The 15,952-nt window shown below is 48.4% G+C and overlaps 2 protein-coding genes and 1 long non-coding RNA gene across 7 annotated transcripts in view; 1 reads left to right on the forward strand and 2 right to left on the reverse strand.

Annotated features, from left to right (window-relative positions):
* MOCOS (molybdenum cofactor sulfurase) overlaps nucleotides 1–1,755 on the reverse strand; it is a 59,194-nt gene extending 57,439 nt beyond the window's left edge. For 2 of the 4 annotated variants that reach the window (XR_008706659.1, XM_055559393.1), the window contains exon 1: nucleotides 650–791. Coding sequence is in view for 2 of the 4 variants with exons in the window: in XM_055559393.1 (XP_055415368.1) it covers nucleotides 650–791 (142 nt within the window). In the remaining 2 variants the exon portion in view is untranslated. Of the gene's footprint in view, nucleotides 1–649; nucleotides 792–1,006; nucleotides 1,211–1,658 lie in introns of those variants that run through there. The other 2 variants (XM_055559395.1, XM_055559394.1) reach the window with 2 other exon arrangements.
* LOC129636125 (uncharacterized) lies at nucleotides 1,618–13,342 on the forward strand. Its single transcript, XR_008706660.1, has 3 exons — nucleotides 1,618–1,953; nucleotides 2,524–6,095; nucleotides 10,309–13,342. It is a non-coding gene; the product is annotated as an uncharacterized LOC129636125 (long non-coding RNA).
* A 2-nt stretch (nucleotides 13,343–13,344) lies between these two features.
* ELP2 (elongator acetyltransferase complex subunit 2) overlaps nucleotides 13,345–15,952 on the reverse strand; it is a 46,895-nt gene continuing 44,287 nt past the window's right edge. For both annotated transcript variants that reach the window (XM_055559397.1, XM_055559396.1), the window contains 2 exons: nucleotides 15,521–15,634; nucleotides 13,345–13,910 (listed from right to left, as the gene is read on the reverse strand). In XM_055559397.1, the coding sequence (XP_055415372.1) occupies nucleotides 13,754–13,910; nucleotides 15,521–15,634 (271 nt within the window). In that variant the 3' untranslated portion in view covers nucleotides 13,345–13,753. The remainder of the gene's footprint in view (nucleotides 13,911–15,520; nucleotides 15,635–15,952) is intronic.

Here is a 15,952-nt window from a genome sequence, read left to right on the forward strand (position 1 = left end):
GTCCTGTACTTAAAAAGTTCAAATTGCACGGTTTGCTAATTCTTCAGGTCCCCCACCGAGCTGCACTTCCAAGGCATTGTTTTACCTACACGAGTGAGAAAAAAAAAAAGAGACTTCGAAAAGAAAAGTTGCTGCGAGGCAACCCAGAGTCTGGAGCGCAGCCCATCGGTCCCCATCCTGTGCGCCCGCAGAGTCGCGGTCCCTACCCCGCACGCTGGCCTCGCGAGCACCGCTCCCGCCCCCGGGCGAGCAGACGAACAGTCACAGCTGCCGGACATTCCTGCATTTTGCAACCCTGGCTCCAGTTGGACTTTTAGAGTCGGGAGTCTCTCGGGCAAGCAAAAGCAAAAGCAAAAGAATCCTCAGTCTTGTTCCCGGAGGGCAGAGACAGGTGGCAAAGGACCATGTCGGTCCCACAGGACTGGAAGTCTAAGGAGCAGCAAGCCTTGGGGTTGCAGGTAGGACCCCAGCGAGCCGCGTCCATGAAGAGGGCGCGTGGACACATCCCTCCGGGTCTTTCAATTCAAGATGCGACGCCAGTGAGGTAACGCTGCTTCCACCGGGAGCAAAAGTTCACCCTCCCCCACGTTGGTTCTAGAAACCGCGTATCCCCCACCAGCCCCACACAGGTTCCCCTCGCCGGTCTCACCTGCCAGGCGGCCGAACTCGCGCGCCCGGAGCTCGTGCAGGCTGCCCCCGCCGTACCCGTAGACGAGAGGCTGCAGGCTCGAGTCCAGGAACCGCGCAAAGGGCAGCAGCTCGGCTCCCGGGTGCGCGGCCCCGCCGGCCATGACCCAGGCCTGCCCGCCGCGCCGTCCAAGCAGGCAGCGGCCGGGAAGCGCCCGGGCCAGCCCGCGCGGACTCCGCCCCGCCGCGCCCCGGCCTCGCCTCCTGGCCCTCCAGTGGCACCGCGTCCCCGCCGAGGGGCGGCGCCTCTCCGGGCCTGCCCGGCAGGCCCCGGCTGCGCTGACTCACGGAGTTTCACCCCTTTCTGCCCTTTTCCCACCTGGGGACCAGGGAAGCAGTGCCCGTGGTTGTCTGCCTTGCATCGCAGTCCATGGAGATGCCCCCAGACCCTGGGAACGCAAAGTTCAAGTGTATCTGCGGTCCCACGGACAGGCGGATGGAAGATGCAATGTACTGCTTTTGCTGCTGGGAATCCTGGAACCTGGAGATCCTCCCGGCCCGACTCTCTCTGGCCCGAGCCCAGCGCAGCGCCCGGGACCCTCACTCTCCCCGGAGGAACTCCAGGGTGCGGGGCGGGGCTTTTGCCAGGGCGTTGTCCGGAGTTGCGGCTCCCCAGTGGGGCGTGCGCTCGGCGTCTCTGAAAATGCGGCTAAGCAAAAGGTGAAAGAGGAAAAAGACCGAGGATCCAAGAGTTTGGTTAATCAAGTCTAGGCAGGTGCGATGGCACCCCACTCCAGTACTCTTGCCTGGAAAATCCCATGGGCGGAGGAGCACTGAGGGTCGGACACTACTGAGCGACTTCACTTTCAGTTTTCACTTTCATGCACTGGAGAAGGAAATGGCAACCCACTCCAGTGTTCTTGCCTGGAGAATCCCAGGGACGGGGGAGCCTGATGGGCTGCCGTCTATGGGGTCGCACAGAGTCGAACACGACTGAAGTGACTTAGCAGCAGCAGCAGGCAGGTGCGTACCTTCGGAACCGGGTAGTTCGAGTGCTACCCAAGCAAAAGCTCCGCCTCCGCTCCATCCAGGGCCCTGTATCCGAGGGGATTACTGCCTCCAGTGCGGAGGGCCGGGTCACACCCAGGTGCGCGAATCGCGTGGCCGGAAGTGAATGAGGAAGCGGGTGGGCGGGTGCGGGCCGCTTCCCAGGATGGAGTGAAAAGTACTGGAGCCCCAGGGAAGGGAAGGCGCCACAGGTGTAGAACCAAGCCGGGGCTGTGCTGAACCCACTGTGGGAAGCCTGAAAGTCTGGAGGGAGCTAAGGTGAGGACTCAGATTCCGGTCCTTGGAGACCCACGGTGGGGCCCCAAGAATGAACTACTGGCTCTGTCGTAGGAAAAATGGGGCATGAGAGGATGGTCAAGCTCATATCTATCCTCGGGGCAGGTTATGCAGATAAGAATTCAAGAGCAAGCCACAGGAAAATGAAAGGTTTAGTTAGAGGCACAATCCATAGACAGAGTGTGAGCTGTCTGAGAAGGTGGGAGAGGTGCCTGGAAGTGTGGGGTGCTTAGTTTTTATGGGCTGGGTCATTTCATAGGCTAATGAGTGGAAGGAATATTCTGTCTTGGAGAAGGGGCAGGGATTTTCGGGAACTAGGGTAGCAGCCACTTTTTGGCCTTTTATGGAACTGCCACTGCTCTGGTGGGTGTGCCCTTTAGCAGAGGCTAATGTATTAGAGTGAGTGTATGAGGCTCAAGGTCTACTGAAGGTCAAGTTGTCCGCCATCTTGTGCCTAGGAGGCTCTAACCAGTTTTTGTTACATCCTGTTCCTGTCAATAGTTTCATCATTCTTTTAACAGTTGTGCTCTGCCCCCTTCCTTCCTGTCCCAGCCCTCAAGCAAGCTGCAGTGGGAAGGGAGCCCAGGAGACAAGTTCATTGCCTGTGCTACCGCCAGGCCTGTGGTCGCCTTGGGATGCATGACAGTGAGCAGAGCAGACTCCCTGGACTAGCCTCTGCTCGTATAAAAAGCACCCCCGAGGACCCAGTGGCCCACTGTGAGAGCCAGCCCTCCTGACCATGCCCCCAGCACCAGATCTGGGAAAGACCCTGGCAGGGAGGGGCATGGAAGTGGTGGTTGTTGTGGCCCAGTCTGAAGGCATTGGGTACAGAGGCTGTAGCACCTGGGTGGGCTCTGCCTGAAGACCGCTCTGGCTCATCTCACTCACAGCAGAATCCCTAGGATCTTACTGTGGAAGGAATGAATGCATCGATGGATGAGTGCCCCCGTTTGCTCCTTAGCAACATCACCCAACCCACCTGCCTGTGCCACACCTTCTAGCCATGCTTGGAGCAGGAACCTTGGGCATCTCGGCCTCCGTTTCCCTACCTATAAGTTGGGGGAATGGTGGGGGGTGGTGCTCCCCTCACCCCTCTTTTTAATGCCCTTCTTCTCCTTGAGGACAAGTTTTTCAGGAATTAACCTGCAAGAATTATCTGGAAATCTGTTAAAACGCAGATTCTAATTAAGTTTGGCAGGAGTGGGACAGGTTCTAGGTTTCTAACTAGCCTGGGTGATACTGACGTTAGCGTCCACGAACTGCACCCTGAGGAGTGACAGCCTAGGTCATTTCCCAGGGAATGGACGGAGTGCTTCTCCTCAAGGTGTTATATGGCTGCGTAACAAGTCAGAAATCCACAAGGGTGCTTAAGACAAACTTGCTAGGAAACAATCTGAATGGGCCAAGTCAGAACTCCTTAAAAAAATTTTTTTTTAATTGTATTAAATATACATAACATGAAATTTACCCTCTTAAGAATTTTTTTTTTTCTTCAGAAGCCAGAGCTCTTTTTTTCTTTATTTTTGGTCACAAGGCATATGGGATCATAGATCCCTGACCAGGGATCTAACCCATGACTCCCACATTGGAAGCTTGGGGTCTTAACCACTGGACTGCCTCGGAAGTCCCTTAGCTATTTTTAAGTGCCCAGTTCAGTAGTATCAAGTTTATCCACCTGCTGTGCAAACAATCTCCAGAGTTCCTTTCATCTTGCAAAACAAGTTCTGTGCCTGTTAAATAAGAACTCCACGTCCCCCTCCCCCAGCCTCTGGCAACCACCATTCTACTTTCTGTACACAAAAATTGGGCTACTCTAAGTACCTCCTATGGGTGGAATCAAACAGTATTTGTCTTTTTGTGACTAGCTTATTTCACTTAGCATGATGTCCATATAGTAGAATGTGTTTAGAATTTCCTTTTTTTAAGGATCTTCCCTGGTGGCTCAGACGGTAAAGTGTCTGCCTATAATGCAAGTAGAACCTGGTTCAATCCCTGGGTTGGGAAGATGCCCTGGAGAAGGAAATGGCAACCCACTCCAGGACTCTTGCCTGGAAAATCCCATGGACAGAGGAGCCTGGCAGGCTACAGTCCATGGGGTCGCAAAGAGTTGGACACGACTGAGTGACTTCACCTTTTTTAAGGCTGAATAATATATAGGTTTCCCTGGTGGCTCGGACGGTAAAGCATCTGCCTGAAGTGTGGGAGACCCGGGTTCAGTCCCTGAGTCGGGAAGATCCCCTGGAGAAGGAAATGGCAACCCACTCCAGTACTCTTGCCTGGAAAATCCCATGGACAGAGGAGCCTGGTAGGCTACAGACCATGGGGTTGCAAAGAGTCAGACACGACTGAGCAACTTCACTTACTTAGTTTACTTCCTATATATATGTGTGTGTGTGTGTGTGTATGTATGTGTGTATATATATGTGTATATAGGTATATATGTATATATATATGTGTGTGTATATATATACATCTATATATATATAGGTTTAGGTTCCACTATAGGTATATACCTGCTATATATATGTGTGTGTGTATATATATGTGTATATATATGTGTGTGTGTATGTATATATATATGTTTAGGTTCCACTATAGGTATATACCTGCAATGTGGGAGACCCAGGTTTGATCCTTCAGTCAGGAAGACCCCCTGGAGGAGGACATGCCAACCCGCTCCAGTATTCTTTCCTGGAGAATCCCATGGACAGGGGAGCCTGGTGGGCTACAGACCGTGGTATCGCAGAGAGTCGGACATGACTGAGCAACTAACACACATGTAGGTATATACCATATTTTTTGACCCATCCAAAGTGATGGACAACTGGAATACTTCCACTGCTGGACTATTATAAACAATACTATAAACATGGGTGTGTGAGTATTTCTTTGAGATCCTACTTCCGGTTCTTTCAAACAGATAACTGGAAGTGGAATTGCTGAATCATATGGTAGTGCTATTTTTAATTTTTAAGGAATTACCACACTGTTTTCCATAGCAGCTGCAGCATTTTACGTTCTGACCAGTAGTGCACAAGGGTTCCAATTTCTCCACATTCTCACCAGTCCTTACTTTCTGGTTTTATTTGGTTTGGTTAGATTTTTGTTGTCGTTATAGTAAAGCCATCCTACTGGGTGTGAGGTGGCTTCTCACTATGGGGTTGATTTGCATTTCCCTACTGATTGCTGGCGTTGAGTATCTTTTCAGGTGCTTATTGGCCATTCATATATCATCTTTGGAGAATTGTCTGTTCAAACCCTTTGCCCCCCTTCTGTTTTGAATTGGTTGTTTTGTTTTTTTTTTAAATTGAGTCATAGGAGTTCTTTATATAGTGTGGATATTAACCCTTCATCAGATACATCATTTGTGATATTATCTCCTGTTCCGTAGGTTGCCTTTTCACTCTGTCAACTGTGTCCTCTGATGTACAGTGTAGAACGCTTAAGATCATTAAAAACCACTGAACTACCCTTTAGTCAAGAAGTATCCTTAAGCTCCTGGTTCTGCCCAGGGCCCTGCATGCTCCAGAGGATGTGAAGATATTGTGCCTACAGCCACGTAGGGACATGACTCAGACAGCAGGGGCTGAGTGCCCTGTTGCTTGGCTTCAGAATGCAGGTTAGAATGGCAGGAGGGAGGAGAGAAAGGAGCTACTTCCAACCAGGAGTCCAGGGAAGGCACCCCAAAGGAAAAAGCCTGAGACCTGGGCCACAGTGAAGAAGGGAGGGCAGGGTGGAGGGGGACTTCAGGAGCCTCAGTCTCCAAGATTCCCTGGGCCTCTCCTGCCAGAATGAGATTGTCAGAAATTAGATTGCTCACTCCTACCCCGCCTGAAGTAGAACCTCCAGTCCCCACCAGTGAATGTCTTACACATATGCATCATTCAATAAACTCCTGTGCTACAGACCTGCCACTGCTTTGTCCTCCCTGGTCTAGCTGCTGGCCCTAGGACCTTGCAAGAGCCTGGTCTGGTCCATCCTGAGGTCCTGGCAACCAGCCTCAGGACCCAAAGTTTAGAACTTGGTAGTGAAACAACTCTTCAGATCCTCTGGACGACCCTCTCTCACCAAGAACCATGAAAAATATGTGTGGTGGTTCAGACAGTAAAGAATCTGCCTGCAAGGTAGGAGGTGTGGATTCATTCCCTGGGCAGAAAGATCCCCTGGAGGAGGGCATGGCAACCCACTCCAGTATTCTTGCCTGGATAATCCCATGGACAGAGGAGTCTGGTGGGCTACAATCCACAGGGTCGCAAAGAGTTGGACACAACTGAGCGACTAACACTTTCCCTTTCATAGCCAGATTGGGTAGACAGGTGAGGGAGCCCTGTCCCTCCCCCTTGGTGGGGCTTTGTCCCTGATCCAGCCCACTGAGCCTGGCTCTGTACTCAGGCTACGGTCCCTGGCAATGGGCTCCACTCTCGAGGATCTCCACTCTACAGAAGACTTTCATTCATGTAGTATTCATTCATGTGCTCGCTTAGAAACAGTTCCGTGAGTGCCTCTCAGAGTTAGAGCCTGTGGAGGTCAAGGAAGGAGGTAGGGCGGGTTTGGGGGTGGGTTTTGAAAGGCTGTAAGTCAGGCCAAGGGACTGGAATATCATTCTGAAGATTTTTGAGCAAGAAAGTGCCCCAAAGAGGTGATTTCAGCCAAGCTGTCTAAAGACTGTGACCAGGCCAGATGGTGGGGTGGTCCTCTTGCAACTGTCCAAGGCTGAATTACTGCAGATGAAAACGGACTCTGGCAGGGACAGTCGTTCAGTGTCCACTGGGGAGCTGCTCCATGCTGGGAACCTGGTGGGCACTGGGAAGACAACAGTCCACAAGGCAGCCTCTGGGCTGAGAGGCCCCCGGACAGTGAAGAAGATGGGTCCGCAACCAGATCACCGCTCCATACTGCAGAGTGCTGGAGAAGGGGCCTGTCTTCAGAAGGTTGAGCCTCCCTCACCTGGGACTCCAGAAAGTCCGGAGAAGGGGGAGGCGGGGAGCATTCCATGTTCGGTGGCCTAGAGGCACAGAAGGCTCAGAATATTCCCAAAGCAGGACCTTGGTTGAGGCTGGAGCACAGGCTCCAGGGTGGAGATGAGGGGAGGGAATGGAGAGGAAGGCGAGAGAGCTGTCAGACCCTCCAGTGCTGAGGAGCCTGTCTGGGGTACAGGAGAGACAGGAAGAGGTGTGTCTGAGACCCCTGGCAGTCCAGATATATTGGAACCAAGATGGAGCTCAGTTCAGGACATCTAAGTGAAAATTCAGGCCCCAGCCTCAGGAAAGACAGTGTCAGTTGGAGACACAACTCATGGGAGGGGCCTGTGGACAGGTCATCCCAGGAGCTCTGAAGTGTTCAAAGGAAGAGTCAAACTCCCAGGGACAGTGACATTTAGGAGTCATCTGCCTCCGTGCCACTGACGAGTGAGAAGGTACAGTCAGAGATGGGAGGAGAGCCAGAGCAGAGCACCTTGGTGGTAACGAAGCCTGAAAAGCCAGTTAGGACGAGGACTAATCAGACTATTGAACTTGCTTGGTGAGGTCGTTTATGCAGTGACCTAAGTGATCATGTCCGTTGTCTGGGTGGGGATGGAAACTCCATTATAATGGCCTGGTCTTAAATGGTGAGGAAGGGTAGAGGTTTTTCTATTGGCTAAAACCCCCCAGGCCTCTTGATTGTAGAGATAGTTGGAGGCTGCCAATTACAATGAATCATATTTCCTGCCAGGTAAAATGAGGGTGGATGTTTCAGAGGAGGCTGAATTTGATTTGGATGATGAAATTAGTGTTTCCTGCTAGAAGTGAAATGCATACCTCCCCAACAATGAGAACAATGATCTAGATATCCTGGTACCAGAGAAATCAGAAGAGGGTCTGCTGATTCATTGGTTAAGAATCTGCCTTCCAATGCAGGGGAGCCAGGTTCAAATTCTGTTCAGGGAACTAAGATCTCACATGCCATGGGGCAGCTAATCCCCAGCTCTGCGACTACTGAGCCCATGTACTCTTGACAGCCCTCAAACCATAACTAAGACCTGATACAGACAAATAAATAAGTAAATATATATATATAATTTTTATTTATATATAAATTAATTATATATATATGCACACTGTTGCATAGCAGAAAGTAAGAGAGACAGCAATGGAGCTGGTTTCTCAGCAGAGCCTGGTAGGGTGGAAGCTCTGGTAGAAATAACTTGAGAGCAGTGGAAAGAAAGATCTGAAAACCCCAGGAAGCTCCCTCCCCTGGACTGACAGGAGACCTTCTCTGTGAATAGAAGCTGAAAGGGCAGCTCAAAATCACCATGTTTGGGAACAGGGCTCTATTATATCCAAACTCATGTTCAAAACAACCCCCTCGACCCCACCCAGTACTAGGCAGACCACAGGAGCGAAAGGGTGGGTGGACCCACAGCAGGCATCTTCCTGAGGCCCTTTCCCTGGGGTCCTAGCTTCTCCCTGTTCATTCAAGGAGTGAATGAACAAGGCCAGACCACTCCCTTCTTGTTCCCCTCTACGCTGTCATCTTCTTCCTGCTCTTTGTCCCCTCTTTATGCCACCAAGGCAGGGAAAGGGTTTGATGCCAATTACTCCCTTTACTGACTGGTGGCTTACACTGGAGAATGCTCCCCCACCAGTCAGCTGTGTTATCAAACTTATTCTCAAATTCAGCAACTATTTCACAGTACATGGTGCTAGATAGATTAAACTGTGCTAGATGCTACAGAAAACAAATCAGATGCCCTGATGTTTAGGCTTTCATAGGCTTGTACACTTGGCTCTCACTACCTAGCCAGCACCCACTGCCCCTCCGACTCTGCTTTGGCAAATAGCCCCATGTGGGCCTAATGGGGCTGACTCTGCCTCCAGCCCCAGAACAGGTGATCTCACGCTCTTGCTACAGCAGGTGGGCAGGCTCCAGCCACTCCATGTGCTTTCCTCTGCCCACTGTGGTTCGTTGAGAGGGGTCACTCAGAGTAAAGTTAGGGACTTCACTTTTAAGGGTTTATTCCTTTTTTTGGCCTTGTCAGATCTTGCAGGATCTTAGTTCCCCGACCAGGGACTGAATCCAGACCCTTGGCAGTGAAAGCTCTGAATCCTAACCACTGGACCACCAGAGAACTGTGAAGGGTTTGTTCTTTTTGATATGCATGAGCAAGGCAATCTGTCACCTCAGGGGCTGCGCCCATCCCTCTTGTAGCCATGAGGAAGGGCAGCCCTAGAAGACTGACACATGGAGAGGGCAGAGCTGAGAATCAGAGACAGGGAAACAGGGTCCTGGTCAAAGTACCCCTGTGCTTTGTCCTACCACTGGACTTTTTTCAGTTACATGAGCTAATAATTCCCTGTATCTTTTTTGAGACAAACTTTTCTTACCACAGAAAGTATCTAATTGATACTTCTTAGGATATATGGGCTTCCCTTGTGGTTCAGACAGTAAAGAATCCAGCTGCAATGCAGGAGACCCAAGTTTGATCCCTGGGTCAGGAAGATCCCCTGGAGAAGGGAATGGCAACCCACTCCAGTATTCGTGCCTGGGAAATCCCATGCAGAGAAAAGCCAGGTGGGTACAGTCCATGGGGTTGCAAAGAGTTGGGCACAACTGACAGACTAAGATACACACTAATAAAGACAGGAAGCAACAAAGGCCATAAAAGAAAATGAGAATAAAATACTATGAATTCAGAGAAAGAATCCTTGAAATGAGGGGAAATAAAGGCTCTATGGAAAGGCTCTTTCCAGTAGTCATGTATGGATGTGCGAGTTGGACTATAAGGAAAGCTGAGCACCGAAGAATTGATGCTTTTGAACTGTGGTATTGCAGAAGACTCTTGAGAGTCCCTTGGGCTGCAAGGAGATCCAACCAGTCCATCCTAGAGGAAATCAGTCCTGAATATTCATTGGAAGGACTGATGTTGAAGCTGAAACTCCAGTACTCTGGGCACTTGATGCGAAGAGCTGACTCATTTGAAAAGACCCTGATGCTGGGAAAGATAGGTGGGAGGAGAAGGGGATGACAGAGGATGAGATGGTTGGATGGCATCACCGACTCAATGGACATGGGTTAGGGTGAACTCCAGGAGTTGGTGATGGACAGGGAGGCCTGCTGTGCTGCGGTTCATGGGGTTGCAAAGAGTCAGACATGACTGAGCGAGTGAACTGAAGTGAAAGGCTCTATGGAGGTGACACAAACTGAACTTTAATTTTAACAGTTACCAATTATTGGTGTCTTACTAAATCTAGACCTGGGGCTAGCATTTTTAAGGCATTGGCTCATTTAATCCTCAAAACAACCCTACAAGGTGGTTACTTTTTATGAAATGAGACTAACATTTGTCCTCTCTTCCAGAATACAGCAATTCAATTCTCAGCTAAGAACCACCTGCAATAAAGATTTCATTTCCAGCCTCTCTTGAGATACGGCTACAAGATAAAATTCAGGTCACAGAGATTAACCAGAACTTGTGTGGACTTCCAAGTTTTCTTAAAGTTAGGGGCAAGCCTCTTATGCCTTCCTCCTTTCTGCTGGCTGGGATGCAAAGATCATGGCAGGAGGCCAAGCAGCCATCCTGGAGTGAGGAAGCCACACACTGAGGATGAGGGCAAAGAGCCTGGGTGCCCTGATCATGTTGAGAAGTCTCCCTCCCCAACCTGCCCTGCCTACCTAGATTCCTTTTTAGACAGAAAACTTCATTCTTGCAATAAGCCAAAAAGAACATTTTGCGTTTTCTTTCACAGAATTGAATCAAGGTCAGACTGACCTATTAATATTATCTGCACTTACAGAGACGAGAAAAGCTTACCCAGACACAGCCAGTGTGAGCCAGGGTTCAAACACAACTCTGATTCCTTACCTCCGGGTTCCAACCCTCACCCAGACTCCCTTGAGAAGTACACAGGATTTGTACAGAGTGGGTAAGAAGACCTTGCATTTTCCTTACAGACCACAGAATCCTTACAGGATTTTCTGGAGTGGCGAGGATTTCTCACTTAGGAGAGGATGATTCTGTCCTTTTATTTTATCCCCGAATTGGCGCAGTCTCCCTCCAATCCCCATCTGTCTTTGGAATCACTAACCACAGCTGCTTCCCCCGAGGCTGCTGGGAAGGCAGGGATTTGACTCTTAGTTGTCCAAGATAAACACTGCCGGGAACACAACCCAACCACCTCGCCTCCTTCCAGGAAAGTCCTGTAGGTCAGAAGAGACTGCTTAGACTGACACTTGGCATCAATCTGAACTTTGATGCCGTAAATCAGGCAGAGAAATGAAATGATCAGGGCAAACCGGCAAGGGTAGGTATGTAATCCTGAAATACTCCTCAGCGCCTCCAGAGCAAAGCTGCAAGACTGTCCCTTTGCTTTAGATGCTACGAACTACCAGAGTATGGTTCAAAGTGTTCTCCAGGAAAAACAGATTAAGACCATCGTGGACTTCCCAGGTGGTCCAGTAGTTAAGGATCTGCCTGCCAATGCACGGGACACAGGTTCAACCTCTGGTCTGGGAAGATCCCACAAGCCGCAGAGCAACTAAGCCGGTGGGTCACAGCTACTGAGCCAGTGCCTTAGAGCCCGTGCTCCACACCAGTAGAAGCCACCACCACGAGAAGCTTGTGCACAACTAGAGAAAGACTAGCAAAGACCCAGCGCAGCCAGAATTTTTAAAAAGACTAGACCATCATGGTAAAATTACAATGTGTGTGTATGAAGCTCCTGGGAACATTTACTGAAACTGAATGACACAGATGCTTCAGGACAACTTGGGAAAACTATTTACAACTGGTCAAACAGTAACCATGAACTCGGCTTCCCCAAGGGCAGGACTGCTTTCAGAACTTAGGGTGTGCTGGAGAACGTTCCAAAGGACTGTTAAGTCCACTGAGTGCTCTGAAGTCCCACACGCGAGGCATCTGAACAAACTACTGTGTGCCAATGGGGAGATCCAGATCCTTCCCCGGATTAGCAGAGAAATCACACTTTAGGGCATCCTGGTTTGTGGTTAAGACGCTGAGGTGCTCACTGCCTTGGTGCATACATGCTCATACACGTGTGCTTACACACACACACCACTAAAGGTCTAAGACAAGTTTATAGAGATTCTGTAGTTCAGAACTGCACTGTCCAAATATGGGTATAGCCAGTAGCCACAAGTGGCTAGCAGACACTTGAAATGTGGTCAGTCCACACTGAGACGGGTTCTAAATGTAAACTGCACTTTGTAGGATACAACGATTTATATACAAGGGTAAAATATCTCCATAACTTTTATATTGTCTGTTAAAATGATCCTATTTGGGATATACTGGGTTAAAACAAATGGGTCATCAAAATAAATTACACCTCTTTTTACTTTATGTGGGTATGATAAGAATTTACAGAGAAGGCAATGGCACCCCACTCCAGTACTCTTGCCTAGAAAATCCCATGGACGGAGGAGCTTGGAAGGCTGCAGTCCATGGGGTCGCTGAGGGTCAGACACAACTGAGCGACTTCACTTTCACTTTTCACTTCTCCAATTCTCATGCATTGGAGAAGGAAATGGCAACCCACTCCACTGTTCTTGCCTGGAGAATCCCAGGGACGGGGGAGCCTGGTGGGCTGCCATCTCTGGGGTCGCACAGAGTCGGACACGACTAAAGTGACTTAGCAGCAGCAGCAGAATTTAAAGTACATAGGTGGCTTACACTGTATTTCTGTTGGACTAAAAATAGCAGATAGTTCTGCTCTAAAAACTTTCATTTAGACTAAGTATCACTGAACTCCTCTGGAAGCAAAATGTCCTGTTAGATAACAGCATAAACTCCCACCCCTCCCTCTTCCAGCACATTTATTACGTACGGTGCCCCTCCCTCTTCCAGCACATTTATTACGTACGGTGTGCGTTTAAGGGGCAGTCTGCCAGGTGGCTCGTTTCCACAGGGTCAGATGCCTCCAGCTTTGCAGGCTCTCCCACACCCTCTCTGAAGCTCTCCCCATCCAGCTCCCGAGCGAGTGTTCAGCTCTGGTGGCCCACTTCCCAAACCTCTACGGGCACACCCAATACTGTCTTTCTGGCATGTTTGTCTGTTCCTACCGCTCACTCCCCCTGGGGACATCCTTCACTCTCATGACTTCAGCCTTCCTCTCGTGACTCATCCACGTGACCTCACAGAGGTTCAGATGATTCGGAATACTACTTTCCAAGCCCCTTCATCTGTCATTTTAAATGCTGCTATGTTCTACTTTAAGTCAAACCCTGAAGGAATAGAAGGGAGGGACTGCAGTTCAAACTCACAACCACCTGCCAAATTCCTAGAATGGCTGGTATGTACTGGGAGGAAGGGGTCAAGACCACACTTTGTGTGGTCCGTTTATTTACAAAAACTGTTAAAATAAAAATTGAGTAATCTGGGTTTTATCTCTTTATTTTTTAGGTCCTCCCTCGGAAGAGGGCAGTAAATAATAAAATGTCCCAAACAGCAGCGTATGAAAACAGAAGATGAAAATGACACAAAATTAGGCAAATTTGGTCATGAAGAAAGGAGGGGCAGAAGCTCTCAATCAGAAACACACAGATGCAGGTCTGAATCCCTGAAAGCATGGACGAGGTTCTGAGAGTATGTGCATATATAAACATTTTGAGAAAAGAGTCTGTAGCTTCCATCATATTTCAGAGGGTCTGAGACTCATATAAGGACTACTGCCATAAGGCTTAAAAACGAAACTCGATGCAAGAACGAGGTAAAGAAAGGTTATCCATTTACATGATAAATACTCTGCAGACACTGATGGGTGTATGCTTGTGGTCACTAGGTCCACTACAGCGCACATCTGTTGACTCTGTGTATCTTCACAGTGTGATCTTCACCACAGCTTGCAAACTGTAACCATTCAGCACCTTCTCCTTCATTCTGTTCAGTCTTTCCATTACAATTCTTCCAGCATAATTTTTTGATAGCAAGCGTATGACTTTGGCTAAAACAAAGAGGAATCATGAGATGAACATATGCTACGACTATGAAACATTTCACTGGCTGCTCAATTCATATTAATTAAATTAGTATGCGCTTCCTATTAGTGTTGTTAACATAAATGAAAGTCAAAACCTGAACATCAAGATGTGCTATCACTAACAGTTTAGCAATTTTATTTTAACCTTGAAAACATCTTACTTACCGACCAAGGACACCACCAAAACAGCAAGAAACAGACAATGTATTTCTGTCAAATTTTGCTTTAATGATCAGTGGAATTCAAGAAATGTCTATTGAAATTAAGTCTTTCAGGTAACATTACTACTAATTTGGTAACGGTAATGTTAGCAATCCAAATAATATAAAGTAAGTCAGGAATCAGTTCTTGCAAATCCAAAGTCATCATAATGACAAAAAAAATTTTTTAATGAAAAACTCAAATTCTGCACATGTCCCCTGCCCATGCTTTCTAAGGGGCTTCCTGCCAGTGTTGACTTTCAGGCCATGGACGTGGTCTGGGTACCAGGCAGAGGCAGAGTGAGCATCGTGGGCAGGGCAAACTGAAAGGAAGGAAAAGAAGGGAGGGGAGGCCAGGAAGAGAGAAAATTTCAAATGCCTGAAATACGAAATTTCATTGGCTTCCTCTTTCTTAGGTAAGCCAGCAGCATGAACGATTTCAACAGCCAAATCCAGCCTCAGAGAGGTAGGAGCGAAGCCATGAGAGAAGCAGTGACAAATCAGATCTCATTTTAATATACTTAAATAAATACAATTATCATAAGCATTAACATGCTCTGCTGATAAGGAGACAAACTCCTCTGGAAGAAATAGCTTGTACAATACATGTCTCTTGTCATCAAGCCAGTGACCTTCCTCATGGTGCTGTTGTTTGGAACTGTATTTGAAGTTATATTTTGGATAGTTTAAACATACGAATGTTGAAGAATCCTAAAAAAAAAAAAAAAAAATCTAACACAGAATGATGTGTGACTTTTTTGCAAGTCTCGTCATTTCTAATGCATAAAATGGGTGAAGCTGATTGACAAGTGATCCCTGCTGTCCAGGCAGGCGGGTGAGGAGGAGGCGATCAGCAGCAGGCGCTCTGAGCCGGCAGAGGTGACGCCCAGGCCCAAGGCTCAGAGCCCTCGCTCTGCCTGAAGCGGGTCACAGGGCTGGGAGTGGCACCTGGAGGTTTGCTCCGTTTTGGGAGCTGAGCTGAAGTGGTCAAACATGAGATCTGGCTACCAAACACAGTCTATAATATTTCCAAAAAAATCACCAACATTCTGAATCAAATTTTCCTAAAATTCTACTGTGGTCACATTCTGAAACCCATCATTTTGAAATGCATTTTCATCTCCAATGTGTTATCTCTAAAGATAATATCAGGCAAACAAGCCATGTGGTCAAATAAACTTTTTAAAAATAAGTGCAGTATAGTAACAAATGTCAATTTCAAGAGAGTGCCACAAAATACAAAGGTACCAATCGGAGTTAAGCACCAGGAATGGATTTGTGTTCTTCTCCATGAAAATGAGGCATGAGATATGTTGGTAAAGACTCCAACGATGTCTATCTGATCTGGTGGAAGCAAAAACAGGAAAGAAATACCTTTGACTTGTTTCTACACAGCGGATCCAGTCGTTTATTTCTGGAACTTGATCGGTCTTTTTCCAGGAGTATAAGCAAATCTTTCCACACTCTAGTCCTACTGCAACCACATATCTGTTTTTAAGACAAAGGTGAAGGCTGATAAATTTAGCATGAATTTCTTCAGGGTTCCTGACTACCTCTGGCTGATGAAGGACTCTGTTTGGACCCAGGGTCCAGTGTGCTGCTCTGCTGTGCACTCAAGAAGCTGCCTCTCCATCAAGGGAGCACAGTTCTACCTCTGTCCCTGGTGGGTAAGGCCCATGAGCCAGCGCTTCCCTGGCTGGCTGCGGGGCCCTCAGTCTACTAAAGATACTAGTTATAGAGAAAGTAGCACCGTCTTCCATTTGGTGAAATAAGAACCTCTGAGCCACATTCCCCATCTCTATTTCA

The sequence above is a fragment of the Bubalus kerabau genome, chromosome 21 (genome assembly GCF_029407905.1).
Source record: "Bubalus kerabau isolate K-KA32 ecotype Philippines breed swamp buffalo chromosome 21, PCC_UOA_SB_1v2, whole genome shotgun sequence".
Classification (NCBI taxonomy): domain Eukaryota; kingdom Metazoa; phylum Chordata; class Mammalia; order Artiodactyla; family Bovidae; genus Bubalus; species Bubalus kerabau.